This window comes from Spermophilus citellus (genome assembly GCF_964194105.1).
Source record: "Spermophilus citellus genome assembly, chromosome: 3".
NCBI classification, from domain to species: Eukaryota; Metazoa; Chordata; class Mammalia; order Rodentia; family Sciuridae; genus Spermophilus; species Spermophilus citellus.
The window spans coordinates 10,074,877-10,092,932 of record NC_138184.1 but is presented as its reverse complement, the minus strand read 5'-3'; the positions used below and the strand labels follow the sequence as shown (position 1 = coordinate 10,092,932).

At 50.9% G+C, this 18,056-nt stretch overlaps 1 protein-coding gene across 1 annotated transcript; it reads left to right on the top strand.

The window, feature by feature from the left end:
- Nucleotides 1-72: 72 nt before the first annotated feature.
- LOC308644628 (lysosomal alpha-mannosidase-like) lies at nt 73-17,552 on the top strand. The gene is made up of 24 exons (XM_081286014.1): nt 73-239; nt 951-1,053; nt 1,211-1,384; nt 2,148-2,341; nt 4,039-4,171; nt 4,398-4,543; nt 5,123-5,239; nt 8,849-8,931; nt 9,026-9,146; nt 9,220-9,298; nt 9,451-9,560; nt 9,718-9,825; nt 10,180-10,296; nt 10,907-11,098; nt 12,673-12,770; nt 12,849-12,966; nt 14,276-14,394; nt 14,486-14,587; nt 14,719-14,806; nt 14,926-15,006; nt 15,554-15,781; nt 16,337-16,492; nt 16,593-16,695; nt 17,105-17,552. Exons 1-24 carry the CDS (start codon nt 81-83, stop codon nt 17,218-17,220), a joined length of 3,045 nt encoding a protein of 1,014 aa, XP_081142140.1. The 5' UTR covers nt 73-80; the 3' UTR covers nt 17,221-17,552.
- The last annotated feature ends 504 nt before the right edge of the window (nt 17,553-18,056 follow it).

The following is an 18,056-nucleotide window of genomic DNA, read 5'->3' as shown; positions in this document are numbered from 1 at the left end:
GCCGGTTCTAGGGGCGGAGCGCTCTTCTTGTATTGGAGGCGTCCGGGAAGCCCCCAAGAGACCGCGGTGGTGGCGGAGCTATGGGTCGCCGCGCGCAGGCTTCGTGGGTCTGCGCCGGCGGCTGCCAGGACGCCGCCGAGCCCTGGATGAACTCCCGCGCCCTGCGTGCGCCGCTCCTGCCTGTCTTTCTGTTTTTGCTGCTGCTGGCGGCTCCGGGCGCTCGAGCCGCCGGATACGAGGTGAGCCGGGCTCTCAGCGGAAATGTACAGTAGCCAGAGAAGCCCCGAGTACTGTCCCGAGATGTAGGTTACTTTGATCTGTAGGTGCCTAGTGAATAGCTATTGATACAACACTGTGGCCCGAGAGGCTGTCTGCACGCGTCTGAGAACGGGGCTGCATCGGACAGCACGCCCGCCCTCGCTCGCTCGGGTTGTGTGTGCACTTAACTGTGGAGGGGCAGCGAGCGGGTGGGAAGCAGCTGGCTGACAGTGAGACTCTGGAGTTAGCCTGTCTGGAGTTCCAGTCTGGACTGCCCACTTCCTGGCTGCCTCCTTACGCAAGTCCCCTTCCCATTCTATGCTTCAGTGCCCTCGCCTGAAAACCAGGCGTGATATTTATTGCTCCATTTCCCACAGTGGCGCAAACATAGCTACTACTGTGAATATTTCCTCGGGGTGTGAATGAGGGCTGCCTTGTAGGGTTGTGCAAAGGGTGGGAGTTGTATCTGTGAGCAACTCTGTGTTCTACCCTGGAGGACCAGGCCTCCTGCATAGTCAGGATAAGGTAACAGCCTCTCTTCCTCTCTGAGCCACTCTGAGATCAGGATTTATCTTGTGCTTCCCACATCCCCCTTCCCTACTTCCCAGCCTACCACTTAACCCTGGAGTTATTGACAGGCTGTGTGTGTGTGTGTGTGTGTGTGTGTGTGTGTGTTTGGGGTCCCTGCACAGACATGCCCAAGAGTGAAGCCAAACAAGCTCAATGTACACTTGGTGGCCCACACACATGACGACGTGGGCTGGCTCAAGACCGTGGACCAGTATTTCTATGGCAGTAAGTAGAGATTGGGGTTTGGCCCCTGTGACTCCCATGGCTCCTTTAATTCCCTCTGATACCTGGACTTTGTGGTGGGACAATTCATAGCCTTGGCTCCTGTGTCAAGGAATGTCCCTCTGACTCTGCTGGCCCTCCTTGGCCTGTGTATCCACAGTCCACAATGACATCCAGCACGCGGGTGTGCAGTACATCCTAGACTCGGTGATCTCCGCTCTCCAGGCGGATCCCAACCGTCGCTTCATCTATGTGGAAATTGCTTTCTTCTCTCGTTGGTGGCACCAACAGACAAATGCAACACAGGAAGTCGTGAGGAATCTGGTGCGTCAGGGTAAGCCTACCCCAGGGAAGTGAAAAGAGGAAGCTTAGCCCAATTTGTTTTTGAAAACCTGGTTTCTGAGATTTTATCATGCTAGGTGCAAGCTGCGGGTCATGTGGTCTCACCAGCCTGGAATCCCTTAACTTGGAGAACTCTATTTTTCTTTTGGTCGTACTGGGGCATTCTACTACTGAGCTACATTCCCAGCCCTTTTTTAAAATCTTAAGGTAGGGTCTCCTTGAGTTGCCCAGGCTGGCTTGCAACTTTTGACCCTCCTGCCTTAGCCTCTGGAGTAGCTGGGATCATGGGCTGCTACCATGCCAGCCTAATTGGAGAATTCCTGGGCATCCTGCAAGGCCCCACATCCAGTGGCTCTGAAAAGCCTGCCATGTCAGGTGGGGGTAGTACACATCTGTAATCCCAGCCACTTGGGAGGCTGAGGCAGGAGGATGGCAAGTTGGAAGCCAATCTCAGATACTTAGTGAGATCCTGTCTTAAAATTAAAAATAAAAAGGGCTAGGGATGTGGCTCAGTGGTAAAGTACCTCTGAGTTCAATCTCCAGAACCCTCCAAAAAAATTTTTAAAGGGGGGCTAGGGCTGGGTGGGGGAGGGAAGCCTGGCATGCAAGGGCCCTCTTTACCAAATCTGGCCCACTGGCCAGGAAGTGCCCCTTCTTTTCCTTTGAGGCTGGAGTGTGCAGGCAGGTCTTCCAATTCTAGTATCACCCACCCAGCCCCACACCTAACAGCTCCAGTCTTGACTCTCTTTGCACAGGGCGCCTGGAGTTCGTCAATGGTGGCTGGGTGATGAACGATGAGGCCACCACATACTACGGGGCCATCGTGGACCAGATGACACTTGGGCTGCGCTTTCTAAAAGATACTTTCGGCAATGACGGGCGTCCCCATGTGGCCTGGCACATCGACCCCTTTGGCCACTCTCGGGAACAGGCCTCCTTGTTCGCCCAGGTGCTGTACAGACCTCTCTTGGACCCCTCTCCACAGGCATCGTGTCCTCCGGAAGTGACTGAAGCCCCACTCTTTCCTTGTGATCTCAAGTGAACCAGAACTTGCCTGCTGGGACCTCCCTTACTCCCGCCCCTTGGGTGAACTTGATACTTTTTTTTTCCTCTTTTTGGTGCTGGGGATTGAACCCAGGACCTCACACATGCTGGACAAGTGCTCTACCACTGAGTTATAGCCCTAAGCCCATCCTGGGTGAACTGGAATCTGGTGTCCCTTTATGGTTCTGGCCTTGCTTTAAGTTCAGTTTCATTACCTGTGTGCTGACCATCCATCCTCAGGCTGCTGGAAGAGGAAGGCCTCCTTTTGGCTTTGACAGAGCTGGGGAGGGGGAAGTGAGTCTGGCTTAGACCTGTCCCCTCCATTCTGCCTGTGGGTTTTTTTTTTTGTTTGTTTGTTTTTTGTTGTTTGTTTTTAGAAAAAGGAAAAACAGAGCTGGGGATGTGGCTCAAGTGGTAGTGTGCTCGCCTATCATGCGTGAGGCACTGGGTTCGATTCTCAGCACCACATAAAAACAAAACAAAGATATTGTGTCCACCTACAACTAAAAAATAAATATTTGAAAAAAAAAGAAAAAGAAAAAAAGAAGTTTTACTGCAATATATTGTATTTTATATAGTTGTAGGTTGTCACGATACCTTTTTAAAATAATTTTCTAAAAATATTTATTTCTTTAGTTTTAGGTGGACACATTTATGTGGTGCTTAGAATCGAACCTAGTGCCTCACGCATCCTAGGCGAGCGCGCTACCACTTGAGCCATATCCCCAGCCCTAAAAAAATTTTTTAATAAGTATTTTTTTAGTTGTAATTGACACAATACCTTTATTTTATTTATTTTTATGTGGTGCTGAGGATCAAATCCAGGGCCTTGCACGTGCTAGGCAAGCACTGTACCACTGAGCCACAACCCCAGCCTCACAATACCTTTATTTTAATTATTTTTTTATGTGGTGCCAGGGATCAGACCCAGTGCCTCACACATGCTAGGCAAACGCTCTACCACTGAGCCACAGCCCTGTTTTATTGCTTCAATAGCAAAGGAGAAACACTGGGGACTCCTATCCCAGAGGCTGTGATTCCACCCAACAGCAGGAACTAGGGGCTTTTTTTGGGGGGGGAGGAGCACTGGGGATTGAACTCAGGGGCACTCAATCACTGAGCCACACCCCCAGCCCTATTTTGAATTTTAGTTAGAGACAGGGTTTCACTGAGTTACTTAGTGCCTTGCCATTGCTGAGGCAATCCTCCTTTCTGAGCCTCCCAAGTACTGGGATTACAGGCATGTGCCACCGCACCCAGTGGAATGGGGGTCTTAAAGAGGTGATTCAAAGGCTGCATTTCTGTCTTTTCTGGTGGAACTGTAATTCACTTGTTAATTTGGGAGCTAGTCATTTCTGAGATCTTCTGGTACCATCCCAGGGTCTAGATGGCTTCATTCCTATAGTGGGTGTGTGCTCAGGTCATGAAGCCTGTGGTGTATTCTGACCCTTCCGGAGCTTGGAGATAAACCGGAGGCCTCCTTAGTTTCTGTTCCTCTTCCTTTGTACTTATGTCTTGACCAGTCCTTCTTCAGCAGAGCAGACCTTGTGGGTGAGAGGCTCTGCCTGCTTATTCACACCGTATCCTCTGCTCCACCTCCAGATGGGCTTCGATGGCTTCTTCTTGGGGCGCATTGATTATGAAGATAAACAGATCCGGGCTGAAAGAAGGGAGATGGAGCAGATGTGGAGGGGCAGCACCAGCCTGAAGCCTCCCACTGCTGACCTCTTCACTGGTGAGGAGGGGAAGTGGGGGCAGGGCCCTGCTCAGAAGGGCCCTGGGCCTGATTCAGTGATGTACAGTCTTAAAATCCCTAACCATTTGGAAACAAGCTGTCTGTATTTTCCTTTTGCAATGGGCCTTGCAAATTCTGAAGCCCATTCTGGGTGGCACATGGCAGGCTTGGACCCCAGGGCAGTTCTGGGGCACTGGGCACCCTCTGAGCTTGGTGTGGCCTACAGGTGTACTCCCCAACATGTACAACCCACCGGAAAAACTATGCTGGGATATGTTGTGTACTGACAGTCCTGTGGTAGAGGATCCCCGCAGCCCTGAATACAATGCCAAGAGCCTGGTCGATTACTTCCTGAAGCTGGCCACTAGCCAGGTAATCCAGAGGTCCCGAACCTGCATGACCAGCATGTACCATGCACTGAGCTTTTCCCTGGCTCAGGGGGATACCCATGGGTAAAAGGAGAAGATGCACTGAATGTTATTATTCCATTCACCATCACCATGTCCTTCCTCTTAGATTTATGTTCACCCTTCATTAGAAGCATGCAAGAGATAGCATCACAGTGCTGTGGGCCCAAGAGAACTGTTAGACAATCAGTGTCTCTTTATATCTATCCCTATGCTCCATGTACCACTTTTTTTTTTGGGGGGGGGGGAGGTACCAGGGATTGAACCCAGTGGTGCTTTACCATTGAGCCACATCCCCAGCCCTTTTCTCTATTTTATTTAGAGAAAGGGTCTCGCTGAGTTGCTTAGGGCCTTGCTAAATTGGTGAGGCTGGCTTTGAACTAGTAATCCTTCTGGCTCAGCCTCCTAAGCTGCTAGGATTATAGGAGTGCGCCACCCTGCCCAGCTATACCACGTATATTCTTGGCTTCATATATACCAAGGCACGGCTAGCCACAGGGGTTTCTAGGACATCCTGGCCTGAGGACTCCCCTCTTTCCTGCAGGGCCAGCAGTACCGCACCAACCACACCATTATGACCATGGGCTCAGACTTCCAGTATGAGAACGCCAACCTGTGGTTCAAGAACCTTGACAAGCTCATCCAGCTGGTCAATGCTCAGGTCAGTGTGGCCACCCTGTGGCAGCTGTGGACAGGCATGTATTAATCTGCTATCACTATAACAAGTGCCTGAAATAATCAATTATAAGAAGAAAAGGATTAGCCAGGCATGGTGGGACACACCTGTAATCCAAGTTACTCTGGAGGCTGGGTCAGAAGGATCACAAGTTCAAGGTCAGTCTGGCAACTTAGTGAGACCCTGTCTCAAAATGAAATAAAAAGGGCTGGGGCTGGGGATATGCTTGTCTAGAGTGTATGAGGCCCTGGGCTCAGTCCCTAGGAAAGAAGGAGAAGGGCTATTTTGCTATAATTTTGGAGGTTGCAGTCCACACTCAGTTGGCTCGGTTGCTTTTGGGCCTGCGGTCAGGCAGCACATCATGCAGGAGCAAGTGACAGAGTGAAGCTACTCACCTCATGGCCAGGGAGTGAGACAGAGTAAGAGGAAGGAGCTGGGGTCCCACTGATCCCTTCGAGGGTATACCCGAGTGACCTCAAGACCTCCCATGGGTTCCACCTCTTCAAGTTTTCATCATCTCCCACAGCACCATGCTGGAAACCAGGCCCTGAACACATGCGCTTGGGGGACATTGCAGATCCAAACTGTAGCCACATGCGTGCTTGTATCCCTTTGGCTTAGCTCATGTTTATAGAGTGTTCTTATTTTTCAGTTGCTACTGAAAGAAATTACCACAAGCTGAGCTGCTCCAAACATACATGGACATGCAGTCCTTGGGCCAGAGTCTGGCAGCAGCCCCAAGAATGGAGGTCTTGGCAGAGTTTAGGAGAAAGGTGTTGCTCCTTCTAGAGGCTTCCTCCATTCCTTGCTCATGCTGCTGCCTCCTCCTCCAAAGCCACACGGCTTGCCTCCGCTCTGCTCCACACCGCGTCTCTCTCACTGTTGCCTCTTCTGCATCCCTCTTCCAGGTTCCCTCCTTCCTTCTTCTTTTTTTTTTAACCAGGAATTGAACCCAGGGGCACATAACCACTGAGCCACATCCCCAGAACACACCCGCCCCCCACTTTTTTTTTTTTTTTAATTTTAGACACAGGGTCTCGCTGAGCTGCTTAGGGCCTTGTTAAGTTGGTGAGGCTGACTTTGAACTCCCAATCCTCCTGCCTCAGCCTCCTGAACTGCTGGGGTGCCACCAGGCCTGGCTTCCATCTTCCTTTAAAAAACTATATTTATATATAATTTATAAATACATATTTACGTATTTTTATTATATTTATTTTTATATATTTATTATATTTTTATTTAGACACTGTAGATGGACAGAATGCCTTTATTTATTTTTATGTGGTCCTGAGGATTGAACCCAGTGCCTCACACGTGCTAAGCAAGAGCTCTACCACTAAGCTATCCCTTTCCTCTTCCAGTCTTAAAGATCCTTGTGATTATGTTGGGCCTCCCAGCTAATCCAGGATAATCTATGTTAAGGTCATCTGGTTAACACCCTTAATTCCATCAGTAACCCTTATTCCCCTTTGCTAAATCACCCGTGATAGTCACAGGTTCTAGGATCAGGATGTAGACATCTTTGGGTTGCCATTATTCTGGCCAACACAGATATATTGATGTGTCCCTGTAAGTGGCCAGTGCTGTGTGCACAAGCAATCATTCTTTCCCATCAGCAGATAAATTTGTCTCCTTTCTTCTGAGAAGCCCCTTCCCATCAATCCTGTTCTCACCACTTGGGTAGTTACTGCATTGTTATCTCCTAGTCACCCCTGCACTATTGTTTCACCAAAACAGCTCTCAGGAATCATTGAGGGTCTTCCAGAAGACATATATCAGCCCTCCCCATGCTCCTGGTTCCCACAGAGCCTACACTACCTTGACCACTTCCATGTCCCTGGGCTGCCATGAGGTCATGCTCTTTTACCACTGACTGCTCCTCTGCTGACTTCACTTTACAAACTCTGGATATGAAGTTCCTGGGTTCAAACCTGGTTTTGCCATTTGCTGTTCTGTAACTTTGAGAAATATACTTAAATAATCAGTACCCTTGTTTTCTCATTATGTCCTATGAAATGGACCTAGGTGGCCCTCATTTCATCAGGGTGCTAACGAGAGTTTAATGAATTCATTTGCACTAATCAGTGTATCAGTGCCTGGCACAGAAAGCATCTTAGTGGATGCTGATGATTCAGAGTGCTGGAGATGGGACCAGGGCTTCCGGCATGCTAGGCAAGCTCTACTATCGAGCTACACTGCATCCCTAGCTGTTTATTATTATCTTTCTAACTGAAAACCTTCTGTTCCTCCTTTAAGACACAGCTGAAATATCCAAAAAGCCCTCGCCACATTTCAGTTACAGCCTTTCCTCTTTGTGCTTAAAGCAGCTCCCATTAACACCTGTGATGCCACATCCAGGTGGATCGTAGCCAAGTAGCCATCTCCATTCAACATCTCTCCTTTACTTGCTGTGAATTCCATAATGGTGGAGTCTGGCTTCTCTGATTTTAGATTGAGCCTGCAGATCTGAGCATATTGAAGAACTGGGTGATTATCTGCTGAGTGAAAAATAGTATATGTGCCAGGTGCAGTGGCACACACCTGTAATCCCAGCTGCTTTGCAGGCTGAAGCAAGAGGATGGCAAATTCAAAGCCAGCCTCAGCAACTTAGTGAGACCCTAAATGATTTAGCAAGAACCTATCTCAAAAAATAAAAAGTGTTGGGAATGTGGCTCAGTCATTAAACACCCCTGGGTTTCATTCCTGGGACAAAAAAAAAAAAAAAAAAGTATGCATAGGTGTGTCTACATTCTACATATAAGCACATGCAGTTCATGGTTCCATGTCCATAGGTTTAACTACTTTAATATTTGGGGAAAAACTTGCATCTATATTGAACATGTACATTTTCTTTTCAGTTCCCCCAAACAATACAATATAACAATTATACACAACAGAGCATTTACATTGTATCATGCATTACAAATCATCTAGAGGGGATTTAAAGTATAGGTGAGAATGTACATAGTTTATATGCAAGTACTATACAATTTTATATAAAGGTCTTTAGCATCCAAGGAATTGGTATCCAGGGGGAGGGTCCTGGAACCAGTTCCACCAGTTTCTGGAGGAAACCAGGAGAGGCCTATATGTCTATGTGTGCACGATTAAACAATGCATTTCCATGTAAGTCCCTTCATTCACTCAAATGCTGACTGAGCACCTACTGTGAATACTGGGAACACAGCATGAGCAGAGCAACCATCCTTTTCCTCAACTGGCAGAGGTGGCATGGCACACCTGTTGCCCCAGCTGCTTGGGAAGCTGAGGTGGGGAAGTTTATTAAGATTTCAGGTTTATTCTTGTCAACATTCCTGAAACTCAGGAAAGGTTAATATTAGGCCTCAACCCAACTTTCTTTTTTCTCGTGGAGCTGAGGATTGAACCTAGGACCTTGTGCAAGTGAAGCAAGCACTCTACTAACTGAGCTATATCCCCAGCCCCTCAACCCAAATTTGTTTTCGTACTTGACCATTGGTTTGTACGCACAACGTGTATTCAGAGGACAAAATCTACTGGATGCATGAATGTGCACACCTTGGGCCCCCTGGAAGATGCGGACTTCCAAGGGCTCACACATGCCTTCCCCAGCAGCAGGCAAACGGGAGCGGGATCCATGTTCTCTACTCCACCCCGGCTTGTTACCTCTGGGAACTGCACAAGGCCAACCTCACCTGGTATTGAGTGGGACTGGGGAGCTTGCGGGGCGAGGCCGGGTTGTTGGCATGTTCCGCGGGTTTTGACGCTGACTCAATTGCTCTTCCCTCCCAGGTCGGTGAAAAAGGACGACTTCTTCCCTTATGCTGACGGCCCGCACATGTTCTGGACTGGCTTTTATACCAGCAGGCCGGCCCTCAAACGCTTCGAGCGCCTCAGTTACAAATTCCTGCAGGTGAATGGGTGCTGGGCTCCATGGGGCAAAACTCAGGGAGGCCCAGGGCCCCAACACACCCCTTTCTCCCCAGGTGTGCAACCAGCTGGAGGCGCTGGCGGGTCCTGCGGCCAGCCAAGGACCCTATGGCTCGGGAAACTGTGCGCCTCTGAGTAGGTGTCGGGCCGACGAGGGGAGGGGCTCCCACCACCTCAGAAACCACCTCAGGCTACCTCCTAAACCTGCCCTGACCCGCCCTTTCGCTTCCCCTTGGGGAAGGGGCCGGATTCCGCGGAGACCCCACCCATTTACCGTCTATACGCAGATGAGGCGATGGCGGTGCTCCAGCACCACGACGCAGTCACCGGCACCGCTAGGCAACTCGTGGCGGACGATTATGCGCGGCAGCTGTCAGAAGGCTGGGGTCCCAGCGAGGTGCGTGGGGCGGGGCCTTGGAGAATGGGTGGAGCCGAGAGGAGTTCATTGGTCAGATCTTGAGGAGGCGGGGCCTCGGCGCGAGGGGCGGAGACAGGCAGGGGAGATCCGGGTGAGGCTGGTCCGGGGATGACCGAGTCCTTGCGCCCTTCCTTAGGTTCTCCTGAGCAACGCGTTGGCGCGGCTCAGCGGCTCCAAGAAGACCTTCACGTTCTGCCGCGACCTCAACATCAGCATCTGCCCGCTCAGCCAGAAGTCAGCGAGTGTGAGCCCGGCAGGAGGGGCAGGGCTGGGAAGCGGTCCCGTGGGTGGGACCCTAGCACGTGAAATCCAACAGATGGGCGAAGAAAAGGCGGGTGTTGGGCTGAGGCGCTCCTTAAGGTGTGGTTGCGTAGTTTTTTTTTTTTTTTTTTTTTTTTTTTTTGTTGTTGTTGTTTTTGTCTGTTGGAGGACCGTCCTTGGGTGAGATTGCTTGGTTTCCAGTGAAGCTAGGACAGGACAGGGACTATGGCACCACAAGGGGGTGAAAGACCATGAAAGACCATGCATGGCCTCACTGGTAGATGAATTTGGAGAAAGCCTGCTGTGATCCATTTCCTCTCTGACCCTTTCCCCCTAGTTCCAGGTCATCCTTTATAACCCCCTGGGGCGGAAGGTGGATCATATGGTGCGGCTGCCAGTCAGCAAGAGCAGTTTCCACGTGAAGGATCCCAGTGGCCAGACTGTGCCCAATAGTGTGAGCTCATTTAATGGGTGTTAACCCCTCGGTCCTTGCAGTCTTCTCATGGACACTCCCCATGAGCCTCTCTTCCTCTTCTGCATATCTTCCCCCTCTGTCCCTTAATATTGTCCCCCACCCCTTGAAAACAACTCCCTCCCATAAGGGCTTCCCCTTTTTAGTATCCACCCAGGAAAATTTCTTCCTGTTCACAGATAGCCCTTTTATCCCAGAAGCTCTCTCCCTTGAGCCTATTTCTCACCTAGACTCTTCTCCCCACCTTCAGGATCTCTTCCCCTATTTCCTCCCTCATTTCTCCAAGACCCCCACAGTCTTCACCCTCTTAGTGGATTCTTTTTTCCTCCTTGGGAATCTTTGCAATGCCCCCACCTCCATGCTGGGGATGGACCCCAAGATGGCATGCATGTTAAGCACAGCTCTAACACTGAGCCATACCCCAACCTCTGCAACTTTTTTGGGGAAATATGACACCCTACTCTCCCAACACCTAGATTTCTTCTCCCCATCCCAGAACTATTTCCTTTCCTTGCGTTTGATGCCTCCCGTATGATTGACTCTCTAGGTGTATTTACAGCTCTTCACTCAGTCTCCCTCCTCCCTTACCCAGGTGGTGGTGGTTCCCAGTGCTGAGCCTCAGGAGCACTACCCAGAGCTGGTTTTCTCTGCATCAGTGCCTGCCTTGGGCTTCAGCATCTACTCAGTAACCAAGATTTCTCACCGGAAGCCCTTGATCCCTCTTCCAAATTCTATTTCCTGGAAGTTCAGGTCCCGGTTCCGTGTCTTAGCAATTGAAAATGAGGTGAGACCCTGTTTGAATTCCTTTCACTGCCCCTGTGACAAATTGAAATGTCATGGTGAACTGCTGGGTGAGCGTCCTTTATTTAGCATCACCACTCCTGGTTGTGTCCTTGAGTGAGTAACATCCATCGGGGCCTCAATGTCCTCTTGTGGAGCTATTGTGAGGATCCAGTGGGATTGTGGGTGGTATTTGTTAGGTATTTCACAACTGATGGTCGATGGGGGCTTGCAATTTTAGAGGAGGGGTGGCAAAGAAGGTGACATTTAAATTGAGACCTAGGCTGGAGTTGTAGCTTGGGGTAGAATTCTTGCCTAGCATGCACTGTACTCTGGCTTCAGTCCCCAGCACTGAAAATAAGTAAACACCTGAGGAAGGGAGTCATGTGGCTATCTGGGGAAAGAGGAATTCAGGCAGGCAGAAGAACATAGCAGACACAAAGCCCTCAGATTGTGAGGGCCTTAAGAATGGAGAGGAAGAGTTTGGCTCTTACTCTGAAGGGGCCATGGGCAGGACAAGGCTGCCTTAAGACTGTCATGAGGGGCTGGGGAGCTAGCTCAGTTGGTAGAGTGCTTGCCTCGCATGCACAAGGTCTTGGGTTCAATCCCCAGTACCACACACACACACACACACACACACACTGTCATGAGTGGCCAGTCAGGAGTGCAGATGCCTGTAATCCTACTTGCTCAAAAGGCTGAGGCAAGAGGATCAAAAGTTCAAGTCCAGGCTGAGCAATTTAGCAAAAACCTATCTCAAAACAAAAAAATGACTTGGGGCTGGGCGTGGCACATGTCTGTAATCCTAGCAGCTCAGGAGATGAGACAGGAGGGTCACAAGTTCAAAGCCAGCTTCAGCAATTTGGCAAGGCCCTAAGCAATTTAGTGAGACCATTTCTCCAAATAAAATGCAAAAACAGGGTGGGATGTGGCTCAGTAGTTAAGCACCCCTGGGTTCAATCCCTGGTACCAAATAAATAAATGACTTGGGATGTGGCTCAGTGGTACAGTAGTTGCCTAGCATGTGCAAAAGCCTGGGTACAATCATCAGTACTTGGGGGAAAAAAACCTATTTTATGATGATGTTGCTATAAAAGATAAATACACTCTAGGCAACTCTCATTACGATACGTTTATTATTATTCTATCCACGTTTTCTTCTGCTCCTAAAAGAAATGGAAACATTTCTGTGGGCCCCTAAGTGTCTCATGGGTCTTGGCATGGTGGCTCTGTGTTAGATATACACTTGGGCCCTTGTCTGGAGCAGATGAGGGCTATTATTAGATTTAGGGTTCCACAGGTACCTCTAGCTATGCAAGCATGAACAGATTATGGGAAGGAACATAGAAGAAAGGGGACCTCTAGAGGCCAGCTGCAGTAGTCCTGAGAGGCCTCGGAGTGGGGAACGGCTTGATTGAGAGCAAGATTGATGGGAAGAGCTAGTAGGGTTTGCCAAGAGGGTCAAGTGCAAAGTGGGTGGAAGTCAAGATGACTCCAGGTTTTGTCCTGAGCCCTGGGATAGATGGAGCTGCCATTGTTGAAGTGACGGTCACCCTCTGTCCACCCTTTACTGCCTAGTACATTCGGGCCACATTCAACCCTGACACAGGGTTCTTGACAGAGATCAGGAACAAGGACAAGAATCTCCTGTTACCTGTGAACCAATCCTTCTTCTGGTGAGAGAGGATCATCAGGGCTGAGTGGGGGTGTAGAGCAGAGGCCCTTTATGTGACTCTCACTTGCTTTGGTCCCAGGTATGGTGCCAGTTCAGGTGATCTGGAAAGCTGGCAGACCTCTGGGGCCTACATCTTCAGACCTGAAGGACGGAAACCATATCCTGTGAGCCACTATGCTCAGATCCGCCTGGTGAAGGTCATGAAAAAGGAGTGGGAAGCTGGGGATTGGGGTGGGGGGTGTGGAACCTGAGAGGGTGATGTGCCAAGTGTAGGATGAGGGTGGGGGGAGGATTTGCATCTCCTTTAGATGGGGGCTAAGACCTGAGGGTGCTTCTGTAGGGCTGATATTTATGGCTGCTTCTACAATTCTCTCCCAAAACGTTCACATCTACCGTGGGAGGCAGGATTATACTTAGCTTTGGAAACTGGAGGTGAATAGGGAGAGTTAAGAGCAGGTGCAAGAGTCACCAAGGTCTGTGGTATAAGTTTATATCTTGGGGCTGGGGATGTAGCTCAGTGGTAGAGTGCTTGCTTTGCATGTACAAGGACCTAGGTCTGATCCCCAGCACCACGAAATAAAAATGTTTATATCTGGAGTGGATATTTGAGAATCCACACTTGTGCTGGGCACGGTGCTGCACACCTGTAATCCCAGGGACTTGGGAGGCTGAGACAGGAAGATCAAAAGTTCAAAGCGAGGCCCTAAGCAATTTAGAAAGACCCTGTCTCAAAGTAAAAAAGAGAATTCACATTATATAGTGCTCTCACTTAGGGTGGACATCTGAGATTGTGTCTGGCTGAGAACAGTGGTTTCCTAAGACATTTCACTGATGTTTTCTCTTAGGGAAAGATAATGGCAAGGTTCATCTTTTACATGAATTCCCCTTGAGGTTAACATTGGCATTCCTGTGTCATGTATTGGGACACAAGTTGGACTGTTTCAAAAGAGTTACTCCAATTAACTGTATCTACAAGATAGAAGTTCTTTCCTTCTAACAGAAAGTTTGGCTGGGCCATCTAGGGAAGGGGGGACGGTTCCAGAGTCACCTGCCTGTCTTATTGCTCTAACATTCTTAGTGTTCAGCTTCCACCTCAGATCGAAGATGGCTGCTCAAGATCTAGCCATGGCATCTGCATTTGAGCCAGTGGGAAAGAGAAAGGGGCAAGGAGCATTGTTCATATAGCTTTGATCATTTTCCATGGGGCAGACCATGATCATGTAGCTACAGACAGTCTCACAGAAGACTCAACAGACAGTCTGTATTTCAGACAGCCACATGCCAAATTAGAATCCTGTTCTAAGGAGGAAAGACAGGGTAATGGTAGGCAACAAGCATGTATGCCACACTCCAGAATTAGGTGGCAGTGACTGAGGGAAAGTGTGGGTGTTACACCTAGACAGGAGAGAGGTGTGTGGGAATCCCAGCCCCAGGCAGCCAGATGTTTGAGGACTCACCTCTGCCTGGTATGGGCTGACGTCTGTCCTGCCCACCGTGTGCCTACAGACACCTTTGGTGCAGGAGCTACACCAGAATTTTTCAGCCTGGTGTTCCCAGGTGGTTCGCCTGTACCAGGGACAGCGTCACCTGGAGCTGGAATGGACAGTGGGGCCGATACCTGTGGGGTAAGTGGCACAGGCTGGCATCCTGGCGGGGGAGCAAGAGCAAAGTGGAATTTAGGCCAGGCCCCCAACCTCGCCATCCCTTTGGGCACAGTGAAGGCTGGGGAAAGGAGGTCATCAGTCGCTTTGACACACCGCTGAAGACAAATGGGCTCTTCTACACAGACAGCAATGGCCGGGAGATACTTCAGAGAAAGTAAGGGGGCTGAGGTGTGTGGGGGCCCACTGGCAGGGGGGGTCATTTGCCTGTGGGAGGGAGGGGATGAAGGGGGAGTGAGGAGCAGGGGAGCCAGACTCCAAGCTTGACCAAGTCACATCCCACCCCAGGCGGGATTATCGGCCCACCTGGGAACTGGACCTGTGGGAGCCTGTGGCGGGAAACTACTATCCTGTCAACACTCGGATTTACATCAAGGTACCCCTCCCCTCCCTGCAGTGTGGGAACGACCCCTCATTCCCAGTGTCTCCCATATACCTGGGGGCGGGGGAGGGGGCTGGTACAGCACGACCCCTCATTCTCACCCTGCCCCCCAGGATAGGAATATGCAGCTGACAGTGCTCACTGACCGCTCCCAGGGGGGCAGCAGCTTGGGAAATGGTTCACTGGAGCTCATGGTGAGTTGGGTCCCAGCCCCATCTAAGCCAGGCTCCTCCCTGGACCACCATGGCCTTTTCTGTCCCAGGTCTCTGCTGTGTCCTCCACTAAGCTGAGAACTCTATTTCTTTTTTAATTTTTTTTTTTTTTTAGTTGTAGTTGGACACAATACCTTTATTTTTTATTTATTTTTATGTGGTGCTGAGGATCCAACCCAGCGCCTCGAACGTGCTGGGCCAGTGGTCTACCGCTCAGCCCCAGCCCCAGCCCTGAGAACTCTGTGTGCGACTTTTCCTCCAGTCCCTAAGGAGCCCTCCCCCACACCCAACACCCCCCACCAACCCCATCCCCACCCCACCCTCCACCCTCCCCCGCCCCGCCAGACCCTGACCTGCCCTATTTAGGCCTCCCTATCATTCCGGTCCCCTTACCAGACCCTGACCATCGTTACCCATTTCTCCCCCCTCCTTTTTTTTTTTTGTCTTGAAATTCCTGAGCCCTTTACCCCATTTCTGGCCCAGAGATGCCTGGTAGACCGCACCCTTTCCTGGCCACTCTCCCCGCCAGGTGCACCGAAGGCTGGTGAAAGATGACGGTCGTGGGTTACAGGAGCCACTGACAGAGAACGGGTCCGGACTGGTGGCACGAGGGCGCCACCTCGTGCTGCTGGACAGGGTGGGTGAGGCGGCCGCTGGGCACCGGCTGCTGGCGGAGAAAGAGGTCCTAGCTCCGCAGGTGGTGTTAGCCCCAGATGGCGGAGCCCTCTACCACCCCCAGGCCACCCCACGCATGCAGGTGAGGGGCGGCACGCAGGTGAGGGGCGGCGGGAAGGGCAGAAAGGACAGGAATACAACCTGTGGGGAGTGGAGTAGGGTACAGGTTTTCCTGGGCAAAGCCTGGTCCCCATTAGCCCTGGGGAGGCTCAGCCCCTGCCGCCCCGCCCCCATCCCAGTGCCAGCCCAGTACCCAGCCAACCCTACCCGGGAGAGAACTACCTCACGCCCCTTCACTGCCTCCTCACCTTGATCCTACCTGGACTCCCTTGAGCCCCGCCTTCCCGCCTGCTCACCTCCCCAGCCTCTGTCCCTCTAAGCCAGTCTCCATGGCTTGCGCAGCTCCCCAACGATGTCCAGCCTTGGCCTTGATCACTTCTGCCTCTTCTGGGCTTGGATCTGCATGGCCACCCCGCTACCCGAAAACCTGGGCCCACCCCATTCCCTCTTTGGCTCAGCTCTTAGCCTTCACAAACCTGCAGTTTCCTTTTGGTTGAGCCCCTCCCCTCTGGTTAAGCCCCGCCCCTCTCGGTCCAAGACCCTTCCCTCCCAGACTCAGCCCGCCCCGCTACCGCAGTTCTCCGGACTGCGCCGAGAGCTGCCGCCCTCAGTGCACCTGCTCACGCTGGCCCGCTGGGGCCTCAACAAGCTGCTGCTGCGCTTTGAACATCAGTTCACAGTGTGGGAGGATTCAGGCCGCAACCTGAGCGCCCCTGTGACCTTGGACTTGCGGGTAAGGAGGGCAGAGGTGGGAAGGAGAGAGGAAAGCGAGACACGCAGAGGCAGAACTCGGCTTTGCCCAGCATTCAGCATGTCCTACCCACTCCCCGCAGGATCTGTTCTCCAGCTTCACCATTACCCACGTGCAGGAGACCACGCTGGCGGCCAACCAGCCCCGTGCCAGTGCCTCGAGGCTCCAGTGGACACTAAAGGATGGTGAGGACCTGCTTTGGGTCCTGCCTGGGGTCAGCAGCTGGGGTGGTGCGTGAGATGTGGGAATGTTGGCCAGGACCTACTACGGAGCCTGAGGGCCTGGGACAGCACCAGAGGCAGGCTAGGTCTTAAGGATCACAATTGGGTCTCACAAACTAGCAATGTGACTTGAAGTTTGGAGGTGTTTAGTCACAAGAACAAGATGAGAGTCTCCATCAGTGTCTAGGTCTGGAAGGGTCAGCTTAAGCATTCGAGGACCTCAGGCTGGCATTCCAGCAGAGGAAAATGGTTCAAGGGTCAGGGCATGGAGTCTTGGGGACAGACTTGGGGGTGGCTATGCCCAGGGGAGGGGACACAGGGTGAGACAGAGGACATCTGGACCCCTTACAACTCCTTCCCCGCTCTTCCACAGGTCCCACTCCCCACCCTGCACCATTCACACTGGACCCATCCTCCATCACCCTACAGCCCATGGAAATCCGCACCTTTGTGGCCTTAGTCCAATGGAAGGGCGGCTGGACCCTCTAGGAGGGCCCCTTCAGTACCTGAACCCCAGCTCTGGGGGAGGGGGCAGACTCCCTTCTCATTCTGCTGCTGCCGCCTACAACTGCCATTAAAATGCCACTACTGCCTGGTACAGTGGTGCACGCCTGTAATCCCAGTAGCTCAGGAGTCTGAGTCAGGAGGATGGCAAGTTCAAATCTAGCCTCAGCAACTTGGCAAGGCCCTAAGCAACTTAGTGACACCCTGTTTTAAAATAAAACGTTTGTTTTTAAAAAAATGGGCAAGGGATGTGGCTCAGTGATTAAGCACCCCTGGGTTCAATCTGATACAACATAATAAATTAAAATATGCCATTATTAAGATTTTTTAATGTATTTATTAGACATCTGTATAATTTTTAATGGACTATATGCTCATATATTTTGTCCATTTTTAAAATGGGTTATTAGTTTTCTGAGTTATAATAACAGCTCTTTATTATTCTACAAACAAGTCCTTTGTCAGACATGGAACTTACAAATATGTTTTCCCAAACTGTAACTTGCTTTTTCACTTGGTTAGCATTATCTTTTATTGTTGGTGGGGTTCTTTGGGTTTTTGCCATTACTAAGATTTAAGAGGGTTGTCTTATGTTTGTGTTGCTTTATTTGGGGGAAGGGGCAGAGAATGCATGACCCAGAATGATGAGCAAATCCTAGCTCAGCCCTGAACTGAGGTGGAGGTCATTTACCTGTCTGACTCCCCATACTGGACTCTACTGTTCTCACCCCCCCCCCCCGCATTGCTCCCTCCCTCACCTCCTGCACTGATCCTTTTTGCACTGAAGTGCTGGCACAGCTGTCTCAAGAAGCCACTGAGGG

Coding starts and splice junctions, on each gene's coding strand:
- LOC308644628 (XM_081286014.1), top strand. CDS start 81: ATGGGTCGCCGCGCGCAGGCTTCGTGGGTCTGCGCCGGCGGCTGCCAG. Junction 1,385..2,147: donor GAGGAATCTGGTGCGTCAGG/GTAAGCCTACCC, acceptor CTCTTTGCACAG/GGCGCCTGGAGTTCGTCAAT. Junction 15,007..15,553: donor ATGGTTCACTGGAGCTCATG/GTGAGTTGGGTC, acceptor TCTCCCCGCCAG/GTGCACCGAAGGCTGGTGAA.